Below are 26236 nucleotides of genomic sequence, written 5' to 3' on the forward strand. Positions count from 1 at the left end.
AAGCTCCCTCCACAGGGTTTGGTAATGCGCAATTCCCTCCTTCCATCCCTCCAGCCCATCGGGTCTTGGGCACTTGTGCGTGTCCTGCGTGTCTCTAGGGTGACTAGGCCAGGTTTTGAATGGCGGTCACCATGTACAATCTGGATTTTCTTGAACTTTATACTGTGGAGCTGTCCCTAATTGATTATATTTTACTTGGAAAGTATAGCTCTTTTTTAATAAAAAAAAAGAATTAATTTTATTTATCATCATTATTTTAAAATTTGCTACAGGGCACACGTGCTCACCAGACAGACAGAAAGAGAGAGACAGAAGAAAAAAAGCAAGCTACCAGATCTGGGATCAAACTGTGGCTGGCCATATGGGAGTCCAGCATCCCAACCACCATACTACCTGCTGACCCCAAATATTAGTTCTTTTTAAAATTAAATATATATGTGTTAATATACATAAACACTTAGTGCCTGGAAATATTTTATACGTGCAAATTAGGTAAGAGTTGGTATGTAGTCTTGAGTTCAAAATCTGTAGGGCAGGTCAGCAGGATTTCTCAGGAAATTCAGGCAAGATTTCTGTTTTAGTCTTAAGACAGAATTCCTTGATTAGGAAATCTCAATTTTTGCTTCTAAAGTCCATCAGCTGATTGGGTCAGGTCCACCCACATTATCAAGGGCTATTTCCTTTACTTAAAGTCAACCAATTGTAGATATTAAACACATCTACAAAATACCTTTGCAGCAATAGCTAGTCTAGTGTTGGACACGACAGGCTAGCCAATATGACACAAAAAGTTTAACCATTATATTATCCATTGCTAACATCAGCACAATGAACATATTTGCCAGTCCCAACAATTTTTCTGTGCTATTTTATAATACCCATCCGCCATCCTCAATAACTTTTTAAAAAAATTTTTTTAAAGAATTATTTTATTTAACTTCATTTATCCACTTATTTATTTATTTATTTATTTGACCAGAGAGGGACAGAGTGAGAGAGAGAGAGAGGGAAGTAAGAAAGCAAGCCACCAGCTCCAGGAGTCAAACTGTGGTCGGCCATGTGGGAGCCCAGCACCTTTAACCACAATGCCACCTGCTGGCCCCTCCTCAATAATTTTTTAAGAAAATATGGGGGCCGGCAGGTGGCATGATGGTTAAGGACCCTGGACTCCCACTGTTCAAGTCCCAGACCTGGTGGCTTGCTTTCCCTCTCTCTCTCTCTCTCTCTGGTCAAAATAAAATAGATGGATGGATGGATGGATGGATGGATAAGTAGATAGATAAAGTTAGATAAAATAATTCTTTTTTTAAAAAAAAAAAAAAAAGAGTATGAAGGAGTTCTAATACCAGAATGCTTGACATGGTCATTTTATGGGTCTGAAGACATATCTGTGGCACAAAACAGGTAATATTCTATTTTTTTTTTTTTTGAGAGGTTTTTGCTATAGGGCACATGCGCTCGCCAGACAGACAGAGAGACAGAAAGCGAGAAATCACCCCCCGGGGGGGGATGGCCACACTGCAATCCCTTCTCCTCCATTCTCCTCTTGGGATCTTGGGCACGCACGCATACGCGCCCGGAGTGAGTTTTAATCCTCCGGGTCCGGGATGCGAACCGCGGTCGACTACATGGAGTCCAGCGACATAGCCATTACGCTAACTGCTGGTCCCAAAATGGGTAATATTCTTTAAGAGTTTTGAAATAATTTTTTTGTGACCTGGAATGCGAGAGAAGATTGTACAATATTTTGACATCTCTTCCCATTCTCCTCCCCCCACTCCTACCTTAGCTACTTATTAGTCTTGTTTGCTGAAGCAGCATTTTCCAAAGTGAAAAGTGCAGTAGTTACTTTGGGGAGGAAAAAAAAAAAAGATTGAGCAAATTTAAACAAAATTAAATAGGTTTATTTACTGCAAGAATTTTCTGAGCTTCTTAATATACATAATGTGCATTATGAATTTTCCCAGGGAGAGTATGATGTGCAGATTTTCCTGGGTTCATCCCACTGAGGCACTGTTGGGAATAACCCAGGTCTGATTGTGACCCTTACTGGAAGGGATCGTCACTATTTTAAACCATCAAGGAGAGGGTCGAGGTGGCCTGTCAAAGCATTGTAATGGAGAAACAAATGCTTGTGCCAGACCTTGCTGTCTGATTTATATACATTATTCTCATGTAATCCTCAAGACACTTTTATAAGTTTCATTCCTAAGTTACATATATATGGAAACTATTATGAAATGGCCAAGGTTACACAGCTAGGAAGTGACAAAGTCAGGATTGGGCACATACATCTGACTCTGAAGCTTGTGTCTTACTGCTTAAATCTCTTTAACCAAACTTGATCCTAATATTTTCCTTTTTCTAATGTATACTGTGTGGTGTTGGTCAAACAAATCAACTGGGGGTAGCCAGTTCTAGGAACAGTAGATCTGTTGACCTTTTCCTGTAGGGAATCTGATGAGCCCTGGGCATAGGGGACAGAAAAGTATTCACTTCTCTCTTCCTCTCCTCTCAGCTAATAACAAATGAAAGCTCTTTATCCATCTTGGTATAACCCATTTGTCTTCTCCCTCATGCCTGGCCTCAGTTGTGCCTTGGTTCTACTCAGTGTTATGCTTGGCAGTAGCTCATGAAGTGAGTCTAGCTGCAGCACCTGGCTCCCCAGTCTGCTGTGTGATATGTGGCATATGCCCTCCCTACGTCAGCCTTTGGACAAATTCTTGTCAACCCACCAACATCCTAAATAAGCCTCTCTGAAAAGAAAGAGCACAGGATCACAGCCTCTGAGCTTCAGTATGAAATAGATCACAGACCCCTCAATAACCCCAGGCAAATGACTTCTTAGCTGAATTCTATGTTTCTGAAATGGTCCCTAAGACCACTCCCAGATTTGATGATTTGCAGGGAGTACTCATAGAACTCAATATGCAGCTGTACTCACAGCTATGATTTATTAGAAAGAAAGAATACTAACCAAAATCGCTAGCAGAAAAGGTGCATGAGGTGAAGTCTGGAAGAAGCCAGGCACAAGCTTCCAAGACTCCTGTCCCAGTGGAGTCAAAAAGGACACACTTGAATCTTCCAGCAGAGAATTACAACAACCCACCAAAATGTACACATGGGAGCCCATTAGAGACTCAATGCCATAGGCTTTATTGTGTGCTGGACACATAACCATATACTGTCTAGTGTCTACCAAAATGCCTGCAGAAGAAAGGCAGGTTCAGGAGAAGCCACATTGTTTGCCAAACAATTCAGGCACAGTTGAGCCATCCTTGCCAGAGATGGGTGCAAACTCTCCCAGAACTGAGCTCTCAGATGTCAGCTGGGGGGGCAGCCTGGTAAGCTGACCTTTCAAAGGATGGTCATCTCAAGCCTGCTGGTTTTTTTTTTTTTTTTTTTTTTTTTTTTTTAAGATATCATGCTTGCCTTAATTACTTTTGTAGATCAGACCTAAATTCCTATAGGTTTTCAAATATTTTTTTGAAATTATCATCCACTATAGCTTATCAGAGAACTTAAAATGCACAGTAGTGTTTATTTTCTTTCTTTTGACCAAAGCTGCTAACTTGAATTAACTTGTTTCATTTTAACAGTATAGTGTTTTCTTTATAATGGTGTAATACTCTATTGCCTTGGTTGTTATAATATTTGTCTTCTACATTACTTATTATTTTTGGGGGGGAGAGGGCACGTGTGCTCGCGACAGAGACAGAGAGAGACAGAGAGACAGAAAGCGAGAAATCATCCCCCCCGGTGGGATGGCCACGCTGCAATCCCTTCTCCTCCATTCTCCTCTCGGGATCTTGGGCACACATGCACACATGCCAGTGTGAGTTTAAGCCACCGGGTCTGTCTCAAACCGTAGTTGACTACATGGGAGTCCAGCAACATAGCCATTATGCAAACTGCTGGTCCCTCTTCTACATTATTTTTTAAATTTGTCAGAGGAAGTGTGTGCTCACCAGAGAGACAAAGAGACAGAGAAGGAGAGTGAGAAAGCACCTCACAATTGACGTGGTCATACCACAATCCCTTCTGCATTTCTCCATCCTATTTGGATTTTTGGACGGACAGACAGACACACACACACACACACCTGGAGTACTTCTCAAGCCTCTGGGTCCAGGATTTAAATCATGTGGTCATCTATATGGAATCCAGCTCCCTAACCACCAGACCACAAGACTGGCCCTCTTTTTAAAAAATATTTATTTCCATTAACTTTCTCCCATAAGAGAAAGACACACTCTCCCACACACACACACACGTGTGCACACACACACAGATGCACCTCCAACAGGGCCTTTACACCATGGTCACCCTCTTCCACCTCATCTAGCCAGGCGTACTGGCAGACACATGTGTGTCTAGCACGTACAGGGAGACTTCCAGATATGTGAACCCAGGACCTTTCCAGCATCTCAGGATTGTGTTACCACTGCGCCACCACAGCTGGCCTTCCGTCCACACTGTCTTTGCCAATATATATAACTTTTCTCCTCTTTTAAAAGATTCTGTGGGTTGGGACCAGCAATTGGCTATGTCACTGGACTCCCATATTGTTGACTGCAGTTTGAATCCTGGACCCGGTGGCTTAAACTCACACCAGGTGCGTGTGCGTGCATGCCCAAGATTCCAAGAGGAGAATGGAGGAGAAGGGATTGCGGTGTGGCCATTCCCCCTGGGGGGTGATTTCTCACTTTCTGTCTCTCTGTTTCTCTCTGTCTTTCTGGCGAGTGCATGTACCCTGTGGCAAAAAACCTCTCCAAAAAAAAAGATTTTGTAGGTTAATAAATGTTTATATTTGAATGCTTGATTTGCATGCTGTGTGCTTGATTCTTGGCATAGATATTTATTGGCTTTTATTGATTTATGGTTTAAAGAACAAAATGGACTTTATGCCTTTTAGTTTCCTTGAACAGTAGACAGGTTATGGAAGGGGAATGTTGATAGAAAATATCAATAATATGCAATGTTCAGAGCTGCTGGACTTAGATAAGGTAGCTGTCATTTTGGTGTCTGTCCTATCAATCTGACTAATGACTATTTTTGCACTTATGAATTCCTTAGAACACCTGTTTTTCTGTAAGAAGAAACTGTTTGACTTTCAGTGACAGATGCAAATTATCTACATCACTTTAAATTAAGAGTTGAGATAAAACAGGGAAAAAAAAAGAGTGTCTAGGAAATGACTAAATATATTCCTTGAGGTGAAATACCCTTCTTTGACCAAGCCAAATATGACAACATTTATTAGACATATTCCTTATTCTGTGGTCAGGTCATAACTGTGCTCAGGAATAGTTTGATTCACAGGGGCAGCTTTGCTCTTGTTTTTCATCAGGACCATTGACTTTCTACAGTAGTTGCTTATTTTATTTCAAGTCTGTTGTATGGATGAAAACAGAATATTATCATTAATGGTGCCAGCAGGTGGAGTAGTGGTTAAGGTGCTGGACTCCCACATGACCAGCCATGGTTCAAGTCCCAGACTTGGTGCCTTGCTTTCCCACACTCTCCCCCCCCTCCCCGTCTTGCTCTAGTGAGTATGCATGCCCTGTAGCAAATTGGAAAATAATGATAATAAATAAAATAAATAATTATGTTAAAAATTTTTTTGAAAATAGAAATTCAGCACTTCTTTATTCCTTTTTCATAATAATCTCTTCCTTGCATCTGTTTTCTAAGTCTTTATGCATGTTTCTGAATTGAATTGTATCTCTGCTACCCTTCTCTCCACTTCCAATTATGCTTAGTGCCTTCTGCAGCATATACAACAAAGCAGACGGCTCTGGACTCATTATTTTGATCTAAAGCCTTCTTTCATGTAGGTTCCTACAAAATTGGAGGAAAAGAAAGATGGGGAGTAGACTCTTTGATTTTAATGCTTTTAAAAATTTCTTATTTTAAAATTAGTTTTTATTTCTTGCAAGAACAAGAGACAGAGAAGGACACCCCCAGTAGGGATTTGACTCTTCTGTCCACCTCCAGCCTTCAGCTAGCCCCAGCTCATGGGCTCACTTGTGCCCAATGTCTCTAAGCCCCAGACCAGCACTCTTCTCATTTCAGTCAGCTTCTCAGCATTGAGTTTCACCGTCATCTGCCTCCTGTTTATTTCTTTTTAAAGTTTCTTTTTCCTGAGAAGGAGAGAGAGATATAGGCACTCTCAACAGGATCTTCGTACTGTGAGTCTTACCCTAGGCTCAGCCAGCTAGGATCATATAGGCCCACACCTGGCATGTACCTTTCCTTATGGCATCAGCATCAACATTGCAGGGCATTTTATTCCCAGTTCACCACCATGGCGGGACTTAAAGCTCTTTAAAACTTATTCCTCAGAATTTCATCTATGACATATCACTACATGGTGCTGCCTAGAACCAGGAATATGAACCTGAGAATCAGAATCACATTAACCTAATGGTCATTGCTCTATTCTTTTTTTTAAAGAGGTCTTTGCTGTCAGTCACATGTACTTGCTAGAGAGACAGAGAGACAGAACATGAGAAAACACCCTCGGAGGGGGATGGCCATGCCACATTCCCTTCTCCATTCTCCTCTAAGGATTTTGGGCACCCATGCACATATACCTGGCATGAGTTTCAAGCTGTCAGGTCTGGTTCTTGAACTGCTGTCAGCCACATGGGAGTGCAGCTCATTAACCACTATGCCACCTGCTGGCCCCATTGTTCTATTCTTAATCTGGCTTACTCTCCTTGTTGCAAAATATGCATTTTTCATCTTCATTTTAGTTAAACTTTTTTTTTTTTAATTAAAAATTTTTGTTTTGCTCTAGGTCCTATGTGTTTCACTTGAGAGGGAAAAAGAGATAGAAAGTGAGAAAGCATTCCCAGGAAGGATGGCCACACTGTAATCCTTCTTCTTTTTCTTCTCAGGCTTTTGGGCACATGTGAACATATGCCCGGTGTGTCTTTTAAACTACACAGTTGGCCATGTGAGATCCAGCTGCCCTAACCAGCACACTAGCAATCGGCCGGTTAGTCCAGCTTTTTGACAGTTATAGGCAACTCCTTGAAGAATAGCAAAACAGTAAATCTACTCTATACCAGCAGCTTTTGTGTAGATGAAATTAAGTTGCTACAGTGTTGTTACTCTGTATAATGTCAAAGGATAAGGCAAATGTCATGCTATTAAACAAAAATGGTCTTCAGTGCACAACTCAGATTGAACCCTGGCTCTGTCGCTTAGCATCATGACCTTGGTCAAGTCTGCATTTTTTTTTTTTTTTTTTTGCCTTAGGGCATGTGCATTTACCAGAGAGAGACAAAGAAAAAAATCACCCACCAGGGGGGGATAGCCACACTGCAACCCATTCTCCTTCGTTTGTTTCTTAGGATTTGCCATGCACACACACACACACACACACACACACACACACACACAGAGAGTTTTTCAACACACACACACACACAGCGTGATTTTCAAGCTGCCAGGTCCAGAACTTGAACCATGGTCAGCCATATGGGAGTCCAATGCCTTTACCACCATGCCACCTGCTGGCCTCAATCAAAACCCTTTTTCAATGTCAATTCCGTCATGTTAAAGTTGTCCTTTAAATGAGAAAATACATGAAAGTGACTTTTAACCTGTAAGATATTCTATGTTCTATAGGTCTATTTCTTTTTGTTTAAACCAGCTATGTTGATATTTTGGCATCTTTAATGTGTTGTAATAAAGATAAGTAAAGAGAATTCAACATTTCTAATGAAACAAATTTAGTAAAAAAACTAGCTTTTTCAAAAATTTTATGAAGAGGGAACCAGCAGTTAGCGTAATGGCTATGTCGCTGGATTCCCACGTAGTCGACCGCGGTTCGTGTCCCGGACCCGGTGGCTTAAAACTCACGCCGGGCGCGTGTGCGTGCGTGCCCAAGATCCCGAGAGGAGAATGGAGGAGAAGGGATTGCGGCGTGACCATCCCCCCTGGGGGGTGATTTCTCGCTTTCTGTCTCTCTGTCTCTCTCTGTCTGTCTGGCGAACGCACGCGCCCTACAGTGAAAATCTCTCTCAAAAAAAAAAAAAAAAATTTTATGAAGAAAGGATACATTGAGAAATTGTATCTTGAACTTTTCTGTTTCTTAAACATATAAAAGAATTTATATAATACTTGTGCATATTTTAAATAATAATTATAATCATAATCACCAATATATACATCAGCATACCTAAGAAATAGAATAGGGGCCAACATATCGCATAGTCGTTACATTGCCAGACTCCCACATGGCCAACTGAGGTTCGAGTTCCGGACCCAGGTGTCTTGAAAATCATGCCAGGTGCGTGTGCATGCATGCCCAAGATCCTGAGAGAATGGAAGAGAAGCAATTGCAGCATGGTCGTCCCCCTGGGGGTGATTTCTCACTTTTCCTCTCACTGACTCTGTTTCTCTCTCTCTGGTGAGCACATGCACCCTAAGACAAAAACTAAAAAAAAAAAAAAAAAAAGAAATAGAACATTATGTATCCTTTCTTTAAGCTCATCTAAAATCATCACTTTTATATATTTTCTATATGCAATGACTCCTAAATTTAAATATGTACTCTGGACTTACCTCCTGAACTCCAAATTTGTGTATTTATGTCTATCAAATGTGGAATAGGCATCTTGGACTATGTATCTCTAAAATTGAACTTCTGATCTCCACTCCCACCCATTTTTACCCCGTGACAACTCTGTTGCTTGGCTAAACTGTTGGAGTTTTGAACCCTCCTCCACCCCAATGTTCTGTATAGAAGCTTATCAACAGATCATCATAGCTCATTGGAAATTCACCTAGAGGGACTAGCAGATAGCATAATGGTTATGTTGCTAGGCTCCCACATAGTCAACCACGGTTCGAGTCCCAGACCTGGTGACTTAAAACTCACGCTGGGAGTGTGTGTGTGCATGCCCAAACTTCCAAGAGGAGAATGGAGGAGAAGGTATGGCATCATGGCCATACCCCCTGGGAGATGATTTCTCGCTTTCTGTCTCCAGCCAGGGCACATGCCCTATAGCAAAAATCTCTCTTAAAAAAAAAATAAGAAAAAAGAAAAGGAAATTCATCTAAAATCTCACTTGTTAACACCCTAACTGCTAACCTAGTCAAAGCTATTGTTATTTCTTTCTAGATTATTGCTAAAGCCTCCTAACTGGTTTCTCTGTTTCTCTCATATCCTTTTCCTTTTAAGCACAGAAGCTTGAACAATATCGCTAAAAATAAGCCATGCCTTTCAGAACCTTCCAATGACTTCCCTTCAGCCAGAGATAAGGCCCTGTGCTGTCTTATCTCTGATAACTCTGTCCTTTCTTTGAGCACTCTCTTTTAGCCTCATGCTCTCCTGGAGCCTTCTCTTCTCACCTCTGTCCCTTCCTGAGGTTCAGCGCTTTCTGATCTCCTCCTTGTATACATGGGTGTTAGTTCTTGGTTCTAGGCCATTAGGCATAAATTGATACTTCCAAGCAAATGCCCATTTTAGAATACTGATTATTTTTCTTATTTTGACCGCTTCTGTCTCGTATTCTTTAAGGAATACCTTTACTCTTTTGGCAATTTAACTATTCATGAAAAATACTATATTTTATTTAGCATTTTAGGTAGCTGTTTTGGCAACCATTTTGCCAGAACTTAAAGTCTGATGAATTGCTGTTAACTAGTGAAGGTAGAGCACTGATTTCTAAAAATAACTTTTTTTTCTTGGATTAAAGGATGGAAGACTCCAGACAGGAGACCACATCTTGAAGATTGGTGCCACGAATGTGCAGGGAATGACCAGTGAGCAAGTTGCCCAAGTGCTAAGGAACTGTGGGAATTCAGTCAGGATGCTAGTTGCCAGAAACCCAACTGGTGAAATTTCAGTAACCCCTCCTGCCCCTACAACATTACCTGTTGCCCTGCCTACTAAAGCCAGCAAGAGCTTCGATTCTGTGAGTACACAAAACTCTCTTTCAGCTTAAGTCAAATACTGGTTATGATATACTACAGCTTAAGAAATTCTTTCAACTCAAAGTACCACATTCGTGCGAGTTGTGACTCAGTGCTGTCAGTGAAGAATAAGAGAACCTAGTTCGGAGCCAGTAGGTATGCTTGATTTTTTTTTTTTTTCTTTCCTTTTTCCTCCCAGCCATTCAATGATAAGACTTACCTGGTTTATTTATTCAGTTGGCGAAGTGACATCCGAGGGAAAATTATAAATGCTAGTTAATTTATGAGGATGATCACTGATAGCATCAAGACTAGACAAAGAGTGGACATTAAGATCGATATCATTATTAGTCATTTTCAAGCACCTAGAATTGTCCAGGTCATCTGAAATCCTCATGGTAAATTCTTCAAGATAGTCTTATCCATTTAATAGATGAGGAAACCAAAGTCAAACACGATACTAAAGGCCTTACGGGGAGTAGGTTGCAAAGCTGGAATTTGAATGAAAATCTTTCTGATTTATTCCAAGCACTTTCCCTCTGTTTCACAGGCTCTGAATAAAGACACTCCAAGGTACAAACAAAGAAATTGTTTTAAAAAGGAAAGGCCAGGAGGAAGAGGGAAGGGAGTTGATGATGGTAGACAAGGGTGAAAGGCCACTAGTCATCTTCCTCTGAGGCATCACTCAAGTGTCTTCTGGAAAGGTGTTTGACTTTTTCTACTTAGAACCATATGAGCAGAAGTTTTCTAAGTGAGATATTAGAAACTTGAAGAAAAATTATTTCTCCAGTTTGTGGTTATAGCCATGTTATTTTCCTTGCAATAACCTAGTTCTCTGAAGCTACTTTGTACTGTAATAAGTGGGAACTTAATTCTGAAGTTAATGTTTTCAAAGCAAAGCATTACACGTATATATTTTACTCCTTCAGAGAAATATTCAAAAGACAAGCATTTAAAATTAGTTTCAGCTTTCTTTTTTTAGATTACTTACAATAATTCATCTTACATTTTGTTTCTAATGTCTTCTTGAGGATTGTAGTTCTTTCAGATACAAATATAGGCTGGTTTTTTTATTTATTTACTTTTTCCCTAGATGATTCTATTAGTTTTCTATTGTTTTATAATATATTACCACAAATTTATTGGGTTATTGTAAAAGACATAACTTTTCTGACAACCAATAGGAACTTTAAACAATACCCTTTGCTAGTTCATAGATCTTTAGGTCAGAACTCAGGGTGGGCTTGGCTGGGCTTTCTCTTAGATTCAAGGCGTTGGCCTGGCTGAGCTCTTTTGTGGGTGCTCTGGGGACAGTTCACTTTAAAGCTCATTTAGATTGTTGGCAGAGTACAGTTCCTTGCAGCCACAGGGTGAAGGCCTCTTTCTCTTTGCTGGCTGTCGGCCAAGGACCTCTTTTCTTTTAGTTCACGAAGGCTCCCTGCACTCCTCACATGACCTCTTCCATCTTCAGCCACAAGTAGAGCCCTTATACTTCCATCTTTCTCATTTCCTTTTCTGCTACTGGCAAGAGAAACATCTCTGCTTTTAAAGTTCTCCTATGATTAGACTGAGCCCAGTTGGATAATCTGTCTCTTGACATGCAGTGGTAGCTCCAGAGACTGAAGATCATAGGAACCTTCTTAAAATTCTGCCTGCCACAGGCGCTAAGAAAGTACCTGACACACCTAGCGCCAATCGACTGCAGATACAGTTATGTGACTAAACGTATTCGATTTCATTCATGTTTTTAGGAGAGGTCTCTTTTTGAAACTTACAATGTTGAACTCATTAAAAAAGATGGACAGAGTCTTGGAATTAGAATTGTTGGCTATGTTGGAACACCTACAGGTAAATCAATCATTCCTATTTTATATCTGGAAATAATTGTAAAGGATGTTAAGATTTCTGGACAGTAAAATTAAATACCTGCAGATTTTAATTTGAACCTTGAATAATAAAACTATGAATCTGTTAAAGCAACCAGTTACTTTTCAGTGATTACAGAATCACATTTTTAGCTCAATAATTTTATAGCTAACTTAATAATCATTAATGAGACTAGTCTAATTCAGTGTATGACGTTTGAATTGTACTTCGTCTTGTTTCTAAAATAAATAAGGTTTGAATATTGTGACTGTTAGAATGTATTACTTTTGTAATAAAGTAGTTAACCATGTATTTCATATTATTTATGTCCAAAGAATGTTGCTATTACATTCAATCACTAAAAAATAAGATAATAGCAAGTATTTTTACTAGAGTTATTTCCTTTCTACTAAAAGGAATAAATTATGGAAATAAATACATGGCTCAAGTATCTCTATATAAAACTTTCTCAACTCCTACCTACAAAACTGGTAACTGTCTTTCTTTTTCTTTTTTCTTTTCTTGTTTCTTTTTTTTTTTTTTTTTCGGAGAGGTTTTCACTATAGGGCGCGTGCGCTCGCCAGACAGACAGAGAGAGACATAGAAACAGAAAGCAAGAAATCACCCCCCAGGGGGATGGTCACACCGCAATCCCTTCTCCTCCATTCTCCTCTTGGGATCTTGGGCATGCACACACACGCGCCCGGCATGAGTTTTAAGCCACTGGGTCTGGGACACGAACCGCAGTCGACTACGTGGGAGTCCAGCAACATAGCCATTACGCTAACTGCTGGTTAACCTCTTTTTTCTTTTTTTGAGAGTTTTTTGTTATAGGGCATGTGTGCTTGCCAGAAAGACAGAGACAGAAGAACAGAAAGTAAGAAATCATCCCCCCCTCCCCCCCATGAGGGGATGGCCATGCTATAATCCCTTCTCCTCTATCCTCCTCTTGGGATCTTGGGTACGCACGCACACGTGCCCGGCATGAGTTTAAGCCACTGGGTGTGGGACTAGAACCATGGTCAATTACATGGGAGTCCAGCGACATAGCCATTACACCAACTGTTGGTCCTGGTAACTGTTACTATAACAATTGTTCCGTTGTAATAAGAGAATTGTTAAGGAATAGGGAAAAAGAAACTTTTCACCAATATTTGCTAATAACATGAAAATTCAGAGTTATGAACTGTTCTAGGTTTTTTTAAGTACCAAGATTAGAGCATAAGTTAAAAAAAAATTGTTATCTTGCATACTTACAGCAGGTGAAAAGATTAAGAGTGCTAATATATTCAAAGTCCTGAAAGAAATTCATGTCAGACCACCTTGTGCTATTTTAGCCTAATGAAATATCTTTTTTCAAACCTTTAGATTCTCCTAAGTGTCACTTTTTTTAGGTTCAGAATTTAAATGAGTTCCAAAAGAGCTAAGTATGGATTGTCGAATAACATTGCAAAAAACACACTGAGTAGTTTTCAACATGCTAAGTCTGCTTAGAGGAATCGTAGCTTAATTTCTAAACTTATGGCTTAGTTCCTAAGTGAGCAACTGGTGGAAAATTAAGAAATTTTTATATTTATGTTACTGAGTAAAGAAAAGAACAATTTTACCTCTTTACCTTCAGAAGAAGTTTAAGGAATTAGATGGTTCAGAATCAGAGATGGGGGGAGGGTAGCAGGTGAATTCAAATGTAGAACTTTTTAAAACTCAACTTGCTTTTTAACAATAGTCTTTCAAAATATTTATCATTTCATTATTTGTATTGGGTTTTCAAGAATTTGGTTAGATCTGCAAGTAGGGAAATAAGCAAAGTCAGAAAGACAAACCTGTAAACACCTTTTTAATTGTTTTAGGGTAAATGAAATATATGTTTTAGCAGGGTTACAAGCAGACTTGTAACATGGAATAGCAGATGAAATATTTGCTTTTCGCAGTGGGAAATGGAGAATTCAGAAATGAGGCATTTGAGCGAATAATGGAAAAGGAGGCGGCTTTCGATAGAACAGGGTTGACAGGAAGAAAGAATTCATTAAGTGAAAGGGGAAAATCTTGAACATAGTTGGTGTTTTGGAGGAATGTCAACTGTAGTGGGTCTGGACTTCATCCTCTTGGAGGGATATACTGAAAGATGAAGTAGAAAAATAAGTTTGGGGCAGAGAATGGAGAACCTTGGTTGTGATTCTATAAAATTCGTGTATTATTATGAAGGCAACAGGACTCATTGTTTATTTTTCCTTTATAGACTGTTTTGAGTTCATTTGAAATGAATCAATTAAAAAGGTGAAATCACCTAGGTTTTTTAAGATTTTCTTTTTTTAAAGAATTCTTTTATTTAACTTTCTTTTCTTTCTTACCAGAGAAGGACAGAGTGAGAGAGAAAGAGGCAAGGTGACAAAGCAAGTCACCCGGTCCAGGACTTGAACTGCAGTCGGCTATGTTTGAGTCCAGTGCCCTTCACCACCACACCACCTGCCAGCCCCAATTTTTTTTTTCTTTTCTTATTTCCCTTCTAGTTTTTGACCATAGGAATACATCCTTTTTCATAGAGTTGTAATTCTTAAAAAGCAATTTGTTTGTTTTAGATGTCTTATGAAGATTATTTCATGTTGCTGACCTCATTATTTTTTTATTCATTTTCTAGAAGGCATTTGCACACACAGAGAAAAAGAAAGCGTACCCTAGAGAGAGAGAGAGAGAGAGAGAGAGAGAGAGAGAGAGAAAGCATGTGCACAGGTATCCCCCATGGGGGATGGTCACACTGCAATACTTTCTTCTCCACTTCTCCTTTTAGGATATTGGGCATGCAAGTAAATGTACCTGGCGTATTTTTCAGGGTGTTGGGTTTGGGACTCAGACCAAAGTCGGCCATGTCGAGTTCAGCCATCTTAACTGCCATGTCACAGCTGCCCACCCTCAGCCCCCTTTTATTTAAGATCACAGATAGTATCTGTTTTCTGTGTTTGAGAAGCTAACATGAGCAGTGAACTAAATATAGGCAGAAAAACCAGTTAGGAAACTCTTTTCATAGTACCTGTGAAAAATGCAGGCTTATGTCCAGTCAGCAGTAAGAATGGAGATAGACCGAAAGAAGCAGGTCAGACTTCACCTGGGCTCTCCTGAATTCCAGCTTAGATTGAAGTGCATTTCATCAAGGTTCTATCACCAATTATTTTCCCAGAGAAGTAATCATCAGTCATATCATTTTGAATTCAGGTCACTTGTGATGGTGACAGTTTGAAATAATCCATCAATTTCCCTGCTTGTGTTCAAAATAGTATTTATCAAGCCTCCAGTCAGCCTCTTTAGTTAATTAACCTCTTGATATGAATTTTGCAATCAAGGCCTAATTAGAGTTTTCTTCTTTTTTCTGCACCTTCAGGGGAACTGTCAGGGATTTATGTGAAAAGTATAATACCAGATAGTGCTGCATATCACAATGGTCAAATTCAAGTGAATGACAAAATAATTGCTGTAAGTAACTGTCCTCTTCTAGTTTTGAATCAGGTTGGAAAAAAGGTTGATCTTTATTATAATATGTCTAAGTGGGGAGCAGCTTAATGTAGTTTCCTAATGTTTTAATAAATTTAGTTTGATAGTACACTGAAATCTCATTAATTGGGACTCTCATGTACCAAAGTATGAATTTTTTTTTAAAAGGAGATTTTTGCTATAGGACATGTGCATTTGCCTGTGAGACAGAAACAGAGACAGAAAGCAAGAAATCACACACACACACCCCAGTGGGTGTGGCCATGCCTCAGTCTGTTCTCCATTCTCTTGGGATTTTGGGCATGCACACACACGTGCCCGGCATGAGTTTTATGCCATCGGATCTGGGACTCAAACCGTAGTCCAACGACGTAACCATTAGGTCATCTGCTGGTCCCCAAAGTATGAATTTTTAACTGTGAGTGAAGAAAAGATGAACTATTTTGGTAGGAAATACATTTTATATACATACATTTTTAATATATTGGGTCGTCGGAAAAGTCATGATGTATTTTTGCATAGAAAACATAGAAAAATATGTCATGACTTTTCTGACAACCCAACACATACTTAACATTTGAGAAATGTTCTAGCATTCTCTTAAAAAACACTTTTCAAGCATCTTTATGTGTTCTTTAAATTCACCATTTTAATATTCAATTAATAAACTGGTTCTTTTCATCTCTTTGTAAAAGGAGTTTTTGTCCTAACAATACTTTTGAACATACCTAAAATTGTTACAGAATAAATTTTGGGGAATATAATTGCATTTTTCTTTTAAAATTGGTCCTCTGCCATTTAGTAGATGTTAATTTTATATGTGTGTGTGTTTGTGTAAATATCTGTACACACACACAATGACATAGAAACAAATGTTGGATGATATGATTTGAATCTTTATCCTTAAACTAAGGAAGCCTCTTTCATGACTCTTGGCAATTACATTATGGGCCTGGAATATGTCTTACTGATTTGCAGGGTCTGCAGGCCAGCAGTAACAGTGGATTCTTTGGAGAAAATACTTAGGAAGAAACTAAAGTAATGGTTTAACTGGCTTGAGGAAGGTTGAGAAGAGGAGGTCATCCTTATGGACTTCATCCATATGAAACTGGGTTCTATTTAGATTAAAAATACCTTTGTTTTTTTTTATTGTTTTTAATAAGCCTTTTTATGGTTATTACTTAATTTTAATTTATTTTTAATTTGACCAGAGAGGGACAGAGTGATAAAGAGAAAGAGAGGGAAAGTGAGAAAGCAAGCCACTGGGTCTGGGACTCAAACCGTGGTTGACCAAGTGGGAGTCCAGTATCCTTATTCACCACACCACCTGCCAGCCCAAGGATACCTTTCTTGCACATACTTTTCCATTACGCTAGAAGACATAATGAAGGGAAACCTGTGTGATTCTTTTTTATTTGGAGAGATTTTTTTCCTATAGGGCGCATGTGCTCACCAGACAGACAGAGAGAGACAGAGAGACAGAAAGCGAGAAATCACCCCCCAGAGGGGATGGTCACGCCGCAATCCCTTCTCCTCCATTCTCCTCTCGGGATCTTGGGCACACACGCACATGCGCCTGGCGTGAGTTTTTTTAAGCCACCGGGTCCGGGACACGAACCGCAGTCGACTACGTGGGAGTCCAGCGACATAGCCATTACGCTAACTGCTGGTTCCCAAACCTGTGTGATTCTTTGGAAGAGATCACATAGAGATGACAGAAGGATGACACGGTGGATGACCTTTTCAGTTTTGATAATAATGGCTTTCATTACACATTTTGGGAGCTATATGTATATATAGCAACTGACTATCTTTCATGGCATATTAAATTTTGAAAAATATCACACATCAAAAACCTTTTACTTTTCTCAGGTTGCTAGTTAAGATGTATGTCTCAGGAGGATAGCTTTGAATTTGCCTTCTAGTTGGTGAGGGAGTGTGTCAGCATGTTTTATTACTAGTTTTGCATCCTTATTCAAAAATACTTTCTATGGCCTAATAGAAATTATTTTTGAATAAAACGAATTGCCTCATTTTATTTGGCCTTGCCAGAATTATAAATTGTAGGTACCTTGAAACCTCTGTGTAATGTGTCCTTTAATGTTTTAGGTGGATGGTGTGAACATTGAGGGTTTTTCCAATCAGGATGTTGTTGAAGTACTACGAAATGCAGGGCAGGTGGTACACCTAACCCTAGTTCGGAGGAAGACGTCCTCATCTGCTTCTCCAGTTGAACGGCCTTCACACAGAGGTAGTTAATTCATCAGCCTTCTGCCCTTAAAGTAGTCTGGGTTTGGAAGAAGAGCTAAGTTCTGGAATTTCTGTGAGTCTGAGTAGGAAAAATTGCCTACCTTGTACAATGCAGCAGTGGAGAAGTGAATTAGCCTCTTTGTGCATCGAAGAACATTGTCTTTGATTATTATAACATGCCAGTCCAAATGTTTGAACGTGAACTCTGCTAATGCACTAAATTCTGAGAGCGTCTCCGAATGGAGATAGAAATTATTTTACCAAAGAGCTTTCTCATTTTATTCATTACTTGTATTTGAAATAATAAAACTTTAATACCTTTTGATCAAGGTGTTCACATTTTGCAGACTTCAGATCTTATATTACTTTTTTTTTTTTTTTTTAATTTGGCGTGAGGCATGTGCACTCACTGGAGAGATAGAGAGATAAAGAGAGGGAAACAGAGGAAGTGAGAAAGCACACCCTCCAGGGAGATGGCCACACTTTAACTTTTCCCCCATTCTCTTTTCAGGGTTTTGGGCATGTACACACAGGCATCTGGTGTATTTTTCAAGCTGCCATGTCCTGTACTCGAACTGTGCCATCAGCCATGTAGGATCCAGCTGTCTTAACTACCACATCTATGGCTGGCCCAAGATTTTATGATATTTTTATTCCTTTTTTTTTTTTTAGAGGTTTTTGCTACAGGGTGTGTGCGCTCGCCAGAAAGACAGAGAGAGACAGAGAGACAGAAAGCGAGAAATCACCCCCCCGGGGGGATGGCCATGCCGCAATCCCTTCTCCTCCATTCTCCTCTCGTGATCTTGGGCATGCACGCACACGTGCCTGACGTGAGTGTAAACCACCGGGTCTGGGACTCAAACTGCGGTCGACTACATGGGAGTCCAGCAACATAGCCATTACGCTAACTGCTGGTCCCGTATGATATTTTTATTCTAATATGTCTTTTGATTAACATTTTGAAGTATACTGAGAGAAAATACAACATAGATTTCTGTCAAGAACATTATTATTTGTAAAGTAATACTTCTTTGCTTAGCTATAAAAAATAGTAAATCTTCATTATGGAAGAAATATAATTTTATGCATGTCGATTTTTAATTACTAATTTATAAACGTATGGATCAACATAAGCTCACAATCATGGGAGCCCATAATTCAAATTAAAATGAGTGACAAGTGATACAATTCATAAGAAATACTTCTATTTGAATTTCTCATAAGATAAATAAGTTTTTTCCTTCCTTTGGAAATATTCCTCTGAAGATATAAAGAGCCTGGAAACCTTTGCTTCCAGCTGATATTGATTTGTATTTAAATTGGAACTGCTTATGTTTTATGGGGCCATGGGAATTTTGCTGCTGAAAGACAGAGACCCTGTCAACAGCACAATGTGTAAAGAGGATTTTGCCTTAGGGTACTTGTGCTCATGGGAGAGAAAGACAGAAACAGTAGAGGGGAAAGTGAAAACTCACTTCCCATGGAGGATGATCATGCCTCAGTCCCTTCTTCTCCATTCTCTTCCTGGGATCTTGGACACACATGCAGAAGTTTTAAGCCGCCAGGTCTAGTACTCAGACTGTGACTGGCCATGTGGGAATCCGGCGTTACAACCGCTATGCTGTCTGCTGGCCCCAATATAATGGTTTTTAATAGCTCTGGTGGAATCCTTGGCTTCAGTCTAATATACCAAATAAGTGTCTGCAAATTAGCAGTTCTTTAATGAGTATGCCTACATTTTAAATTTATATTGGGTTAAATTCTGATTCTAATCTGTACCCCCTTTTCCATGGTTTGGTGTCCTCCTTATGTGCTCCACTTGCATCCTTGCAAAGTACCCTGCTGTGGCATTTAGTGCACCATGTAGTCACCTGTGTTATGTAGGAGAGTCGTCATAGCCTGGTCCCTGTCCTGGGTCCGCATCGTTGTATGCCTTGCACATTGTCAGTATTGAAGTCCGTTTTACTGAAACAAGCTATCTGGCTTCTAGCTCTCCTAAAGCTTACCTTTTCTCCTCCAAACACCTTGTATGTGTGCACCTCGCATATGTCTGTTTGTGTACCTAAATGCATACTGTTTGTGGTACGCAATCACATTGTTTTGCACTATAAATTCTACTAGCATGTTAACTGGTATTCCCCAGCCATTCTAGGAGCTTCAGGTTGACAATTTGTGTATGTGACAAAAAATACGTAGCGTGAAATCTACCCTGCTAACACATTTTTAAGTGTGCAGTGCAGTGTGAGCCATAGGCACATGATTATATTGAACGTCTCTCGCACTGTTCTATCTCACATGATTGAAATTCTGTACCTGTTGACCAGCCTCCTATTTCCCTTCCCTCCAGCCCTTGTGAACCACTATTCTGTTAACACTTTGTTTTGATAAGCTTGACTACCTGAGATGCCTCACATGAGTGGAATCGTGCAGTATCTGTCCTTCCATGACTAGTTCATTTCACTTCACCTTATGTCCTCAAGGTTCATCCATGTTATAGCATATAGTAGAATTTTTCTTTCTAAAGACCGAATCATATTCCATTGTTTGTATATACCACATTTGCTTTTTCCATTTATTATACGTGTACACTTAGGTTATTTCCACCCCTTAGTTATTGTGAATAATGTGCAATGAATGGTTGGCATTACTTAATTTGGCTCTGGGCTGTGCATTTATAAGTGTCAATGGATTAACAATCTAAAAGAAATCCTCTGTGTGATTTAGTTTGACTTTAAGATCATTGGAAATTATAACTGGTTATATTTTTCAACCTTTTATTATAGGAAGTTTTCCACATACAAAATATAAAAAAAAGAATGTAATAAAACCCCACAATCCTTTCTTCTAAATTATTGGGATTTTGGACACACACGCACACATTCCTGGCATGATTTTCGAGCCCCTGGGTCTGGGACTCAGACTGTGGTCAGCCATGTGAGAGTCCAGCGCCTTAACCACCATGCCACCTGCTGGCCCCAACAGGCTTATTTTTTATTATTTTAAACATTTATTTATTTAGGGGCCAGCAGTTGGTGTGGTGGCTAAGGCACTGGACTCCCACATGACTGACCACAGTTCTAGTCCTGGACCTAGCAGCTTGCTTTCTCAGTTTCCTTCTCTCTCTCTGTCTCTCTCTGGGCAACTTCAAAAAAAAAGAAAAGAAAAAGAAAAGAAATAGTGACAATGAAAAAAATTAAATAATTCCTTAAAAAAAAAAAAAAGAAAAGTTTATTTTCTCCATGAGCAAGAGAGATGAGAGAAAGAGAGAGAAAGAGATGGAGAGACAGCGCCCCAAGAGGATCTTGATGTCATGATTCATCCCCAGCCTCAGCCAGCCTGGATCATGAGCATGGTTGTGTCTGGCATACTCAGGGAGGTCTCTAGACACAAACCTGGAGCCTTCCCATGTGGGCTAGTCACACAGAGCATTGTACTTTACGGCTCTACTACCAGCCAGCCCCAACAAGTGTATTTTTAAGGAATTGATTCATTATCATACATGGCAGTTAGATTAAAGGAATCTTAAGTTACATAAGATGCTTGTGATACGGTTGTGAAGTGGGACAAGAGGAGTGAAATAAGCTCACTTAAATATGGTTCTTAGCTCCTAGTGCTTCAAGTTAATCATTCTTATTTTAGGAACCATTATAGAGCCACCAAAACCCCCAGCCCTTACTCTAAGTGGAGCAGTGGAAACAGAAAGTAATTTGGATGGTGACGATGAGGAAATGGAAGAAAAAATGGACAATCTGAAGCGTGACAACATAAAATCCTTAGAAAACTTGGGTAAGCCAAAGCATTCACTTTGAAGTAAATTGACTTTCTCATTTGTCAATTATTTTCTCTCTTTGTACAATAGTTAATGTAATGAGAAGACTCTTAGAACTATTTTGAAAATAGAAAATTGGACCTTTAATTTTATTTTTTTAAAGATTTTGATATAAGGGTTCATGCTCTTGCCAGTGAAAGAGAGAGAGATGACCATGCCACAATCTCTTTGCCTCTCTGGATCTTAGGTGCACACATTCCTGGTGAGATATTTTAAGCTAGTGGGTCCAGAATTTGAACTGCAGAGTCAGCCATGTGGGATCTAGTGCTTTAACCTCCATGTCATCAGCTGACCCCAAAATAGCTATTCTTAATATTAACATTTTAATACTTTTGGCAGTTGAGGACCAAGCATATTCTTGTTTAATTCTTTATTTAATCATATTCATTTTGAATGAATTTTATTAGTGTGTAATGATTTTTCTTTCTTATTCTTACCATTTTTAAATTAATGCATACTTTAGCTTATATATTATCCTTGGCACATCTGACCTAGAGATTATAGTTCTCTATCTATCTATATGTATAGAGAGAGTAGTATTTCCTTTTGACTGTAAAAATTAATACTGTAATGTTTGTGTATGTTACATCAACTTATCATGTTTCTGTATGTTTATTCTCTTTGGGGAGAGATTTTTGCAGTAGGGTGTGTGTGCTTGCCAGAAACATAGAAACAGAAGGTGAGAAATCATGCCCCAGGGGAGATGGCCGTGCTGCAATCCCTTCTCCATTCTCCTCTTGGGATCTTGGGCACACATGCACACATACCCAGTGTGAGTTTAAGCCACCAGGTCTGGGACTCAAACTGTGGTCGACTACATGGGAGTTCAATGACGTAGCCATTATGCCATCTGCTGGTCCCTATTCTTTAATTTTCTTTTTAGTTGATTTGCAACTTTGTCCTTTTGCATTGTATGTTGATGGCTCAGCTGTTCTGGTGGACTCCATTCTCTGCAAGCACAGAAAGAGTCTCTCAGTTCTCTGCACCGAGGTGCTCAGGAAAGCTTTGCCAGCTAAATGAAACTCCCTTGTAATGTGTATGAATATATTATTTTTAATAGAAGTTTTTGCCTTAGGGCTTGTGCACTTACCATAGAGAGAGAGAGACAGAGAGAGAGAGACAGAGAGAGAGAGACAGAGAGAGAGAGAGAGACATAGTTAGTGAGAGGGAATGTGAGAAATCACCCCAAGGGGGGATGACCATGCTGCAATCTCTTCTCTTCCCGTCTCCTCCTGGGATTTTGAGCACACACACACACATGCATATGCACCTGGTGTGAGTTTCAACCCGCTGGGTCTGGGACTCAAACTGTGGTTGGCCATGTGTGAGTCCAGCAACATAACCTCTATGCCATCTGCTGGCCCCTCCTTGGAATGTTTAACACTATTCACGTTTCAGAGAATTTATGTATTTTGGCTTTGTCTTGTCTCAGGAAAGAATAGCCTAAAGAAAGGTGTTTACCTCTTATTCAGGTTAAAATATTTCATATGATTTAGAAATTTACCTTGTTCTTTTTGTCCCAAGTACATTGCAATTAATCTTTGCTATTTCAGTTCAATTGCACTCAGAATCTCAGTGACATAGCAATAGCAAGTGAAAATCAAATATATTCTGAAGTTAGAAATAGTCTTAGGAATATTTTATCTGTGCTTTTTGGATCAACTCCACTCTGGTTTTTGTTGTTGTTGTTGTTGTTTTTTCTTGTGTGTGTGTGTGTATATATATTTTAGCTTGAGAATAAAATGAAAATCTTCTCACTGCTATGAATTTGGTTCTCTTTCTTGCCTGTGGGATAATTATTTTAAAATTTGTTCATTTTATTATATTTTATATATATTTTGTATATATCTTTATGAGTTACTGGTATGATTTTTTTAAAGCATACAGCATGTAATGATGAAATCAAGGATATACACATATTCATCTTCTTCAGCATTAAATGTTACATTATGTTATATACATTTGCTAATACTTTTACTAGTTTTTAAAAATGTATACTTAATTGTCCACATACTTTTCTCACCAGTAGTATGACATCCCAGAACCTCTTCCCATTGTTTATATGCATTCTTGTGTCCATTAAAGTTTTTCTCTAGACCCCCCACCTCCACCAAGCAGCATTTGGTGTCTACCAGGACACTATCTGTTTCCTTTTCTTTCTTTTTTTTTTTTAAAATAATTATTTAATTTTATCATCAGCATTACTTTTTAATTTGCTCCAGTGTACTTGTATTCATGAGAGAGAGAAAAAGCAAGCTGCCAGACCTGGGACTTGAACTGTGGTTAGCCTTGTAGGAGTCCAGCACCTTAACCACCATGCTGCCTTCTGGCCCTGACACTCTGTTTTTATGCTTTCAAGTCCTTCATTTTCTGTCTTAGAATGTAGACATTTGGTACCTATTAAGTGAGGACATTTATCTTTCAGTCTGGCTCATTTCACTTATCATTACGTCTTCTAGGTTCATCCCAGTGTATCAAATGACGAGATATTGTTCTTTATGGCTGAGGAGTACATATACCATATTTTCCCCAATCCATTGATTGGTTTATAGGTACTTAAGCTGATTCAATGACTACACTGTTTTGAATAATACTGCAATTAACATGGATATGCAGGTCTCTTCCATTGAGTGATTTTCTCTTTTTGTGTATATACCCAGTTGTAGCATTGCTGGGTCATATGGTAATTCTGGGTTCAGATTTTTGAGGAACTTCCACACTATTCTTCACAGTGGCTATACTAATTTACAGTTCCACATAGGTTTCCTTTTCTCCTCCAAACTTACCAGCACTTGTTATTATTTTTTATTTCTACTACTACTATTATTATTTGCTATAGCATATGTGTGCTCATCAGAAACAGAAAGAGAGGGAAAGTACAAAAGCATCTCCTGGGCCAGCAGATGCATATTGGTTGAGTGCTGGACTCCCACATGGCTGACCATGGTTTGAGTCCTGGACTTGGCAGCTTGCTTTCTCTCTCTCTCTCTCTCTCTCTCTCTCTCTCTGTGAGCACATGTGGCCTGTAGCAAATTAAAAGGGAAAAAAAGATAAATAAAATTAAATAATTCTTTAAAAGCAAAAGCAAAAACAAATCTTTTCCTTTTAGGATTTTTTAAGGCATGTGTGCACAGGTGCCTAGTGGGTTTTTCAAACTGTGAGGTCTGGGATTTTAACCATGCAGCTGGCCATGTGGGATCCAGTTGCCTCAACTTACACCCATCGGCTGACCCATATTCTTTTTTGACCTTAGCTGTCCTAACTGGGTTTAGGTGACATCTCGTTTTGGTTTTGAGGTGCACCTTCCTTATGAAAAAATGTCCAGCATTTTTCATGTGGTTTTAGCTTTTCATATGTCTTCCTTTGAGAGTTTTCTATTCTGGTCAGTTGCCCTGTTTTTGTTTTGTTTTTGTTTTTGTTTTTGTTTTTGTTTTTGTTTTTGTTTTTGTTTTTGTTTTACTTTGTGGGAGGGTGTGTGTGCTAACCAGACAGAGACAGAGGAGCCTGGGGAATGAGAAAGCATACCTCTCCCCATCTCTCCGGAGAATGGTCATAATACAATCCTTTCTCCTTAATTTCTCCATCCTTTCGGGTTTTGGGGCACATGTACATGTGCTCCCTGCGTGTTTTTCAAGCCACCAGGTCTGGGATTCAAACTGCAGATTCTATAACCACCACGCCACCAGCTGACCCAATCACCCGTTTTGATGGAATTATTAGGTGTTACTTATGTGTGTAGGTAAGCTACATTTGAGTTCCTTCTATATTCTGGTTGTCAATTCCTTATCTGAAGTAAAGTTTGCTAGTGTTTTCTCCTGTGGGTTGTCTCTTTATCATTTTCTTTGCTATGCAGAAGCTTTTAATGTAATCCCACTTACCTGTTTTTGGTGTTATTACCCTTGCTTCCAGGGTCTTATTCAAGAATTCTTTGCCTACTCTAATATTTTGAAATGTTTCCCCTGTGTTTTTCTCTAATAGTTTTATAGTTTTAAGGCTCTGTTTAAGACTTTAATCTACTTTGAATTAATTTTTGTAAATAGTGAGAGATGAGGGTCTGGTTTCATTTTGCTGCAGTTAGATATTTAGTTTTTTTCAGAACTGTTTGTTGAACAGACTGTCTTTTCTTCACTGGATCATCTTGTGCCTGTTGTCAAAAATCAGTTGGCGGTATATTGTTGGGTTTATTCCTGGATTCTCTTTCTGTTCCATTGTTCTCCGTGTCTGTTTTGTACCAGTACCATGTTGCTTTGGTTCTTAAGGCTTTGTAATATATTTTGAACTCAAGTAGTGAGATTTCCCCAGATTTACTCTTTTTGTATAGTATTGCTACTGGCCTGCACCTCTGTGTACAGCTGGAGGGGATGGGTGACTTACACCTGCCTCTGCCAGCCTGCATGACCTGGTCTTCAGTGTAGATCCGGGATGCTCTCTTTGCTCCCATGCCCCGGGGCGGGAGCCTATCACACCCTCCTTTGTCAGCTACCACTCACCACTCCTCCAGTCACACTACTCTTCAGGGAGGTCTGGAGAAGCCGTTTTGTAGAGGGCAAAAGAAGGACCAGGGAGCAGCTCCTCTAGAAGGGGAAAGAGATTGGGGGTGTAGTCATGCTGGTCACTTGTTGGGGCATGTCCTGATGTGGCTCCCAAGGTGGAGCTGTGTGCCTGGGGTTTGAGGGGGATGAGTTCAGCATTCTCTCCGCCGAGACAAGCGCGAGATCTGTGTCCTTCTTGGTGCTCTCTTGTGGTCAGAAGGCTCTGGTCGAAGCAGGGAGCTGGAGGCTGAAGTTTGGAGGGGGTCCTGCTCACCTCCCCTGTTGTGGGAGACTTTGGTCGGTTCTGCTTACTTTAGGAATTTGGCTTTTTAGGGCTTCTACT

At 39.5% G+C, this 26236-nt stretch overlaps 1 protein-coding gene across 4 annotated transcripts in view; it reads left to right on the top strand.

Moving 5' to 3' along the window:
* PATJ (PATJ crumbs cell polarity complex component) overlaps nt 1–26236 on the top strand; it is a 385928-nt gene that overhangs the window by 35219 nt on the left and 324473 nt on the right. For all 4 annotated transcript variants that reach the window (XM_006147509.3, XM_006147510.3, XM_006147511.3 and 1 more), the window contains exons 8-12: nt 9714–9932; nt 11682–11778; nt 15173–15264; nt 17392–17533; nt 21172–21318. In XM_006147509.3, coding sequence (XP_006147571.1) covers nt 9714–9932; nt 11682–11778; nt 15173–15264; nt 17392–17533; nt 21172–21318 — 697 coding nt within the window. The remainder of the gene's footprint in view (nt 1–9713; nt 9933–11681; nt 11779–15172; nt 15265–17391; nt 17534–21171; nt 21319–26236) is intronic.

Source organism: Tupaia chinensis, unplaced genomic scaffold (genome assembly GCF_000334495.1).
Source record: "Tupaia chinensis unplaced genomic scaffold, TupChi_1.0 Scaffold000215_1, whole genome shotgun sequence".
Classification (NCBI taxonomy): Eukaryota; Metazoa; Chordata; class Mammalia; order Scandentia; family Tupaiidae; genus Tupaia; species Tupaia belangeri.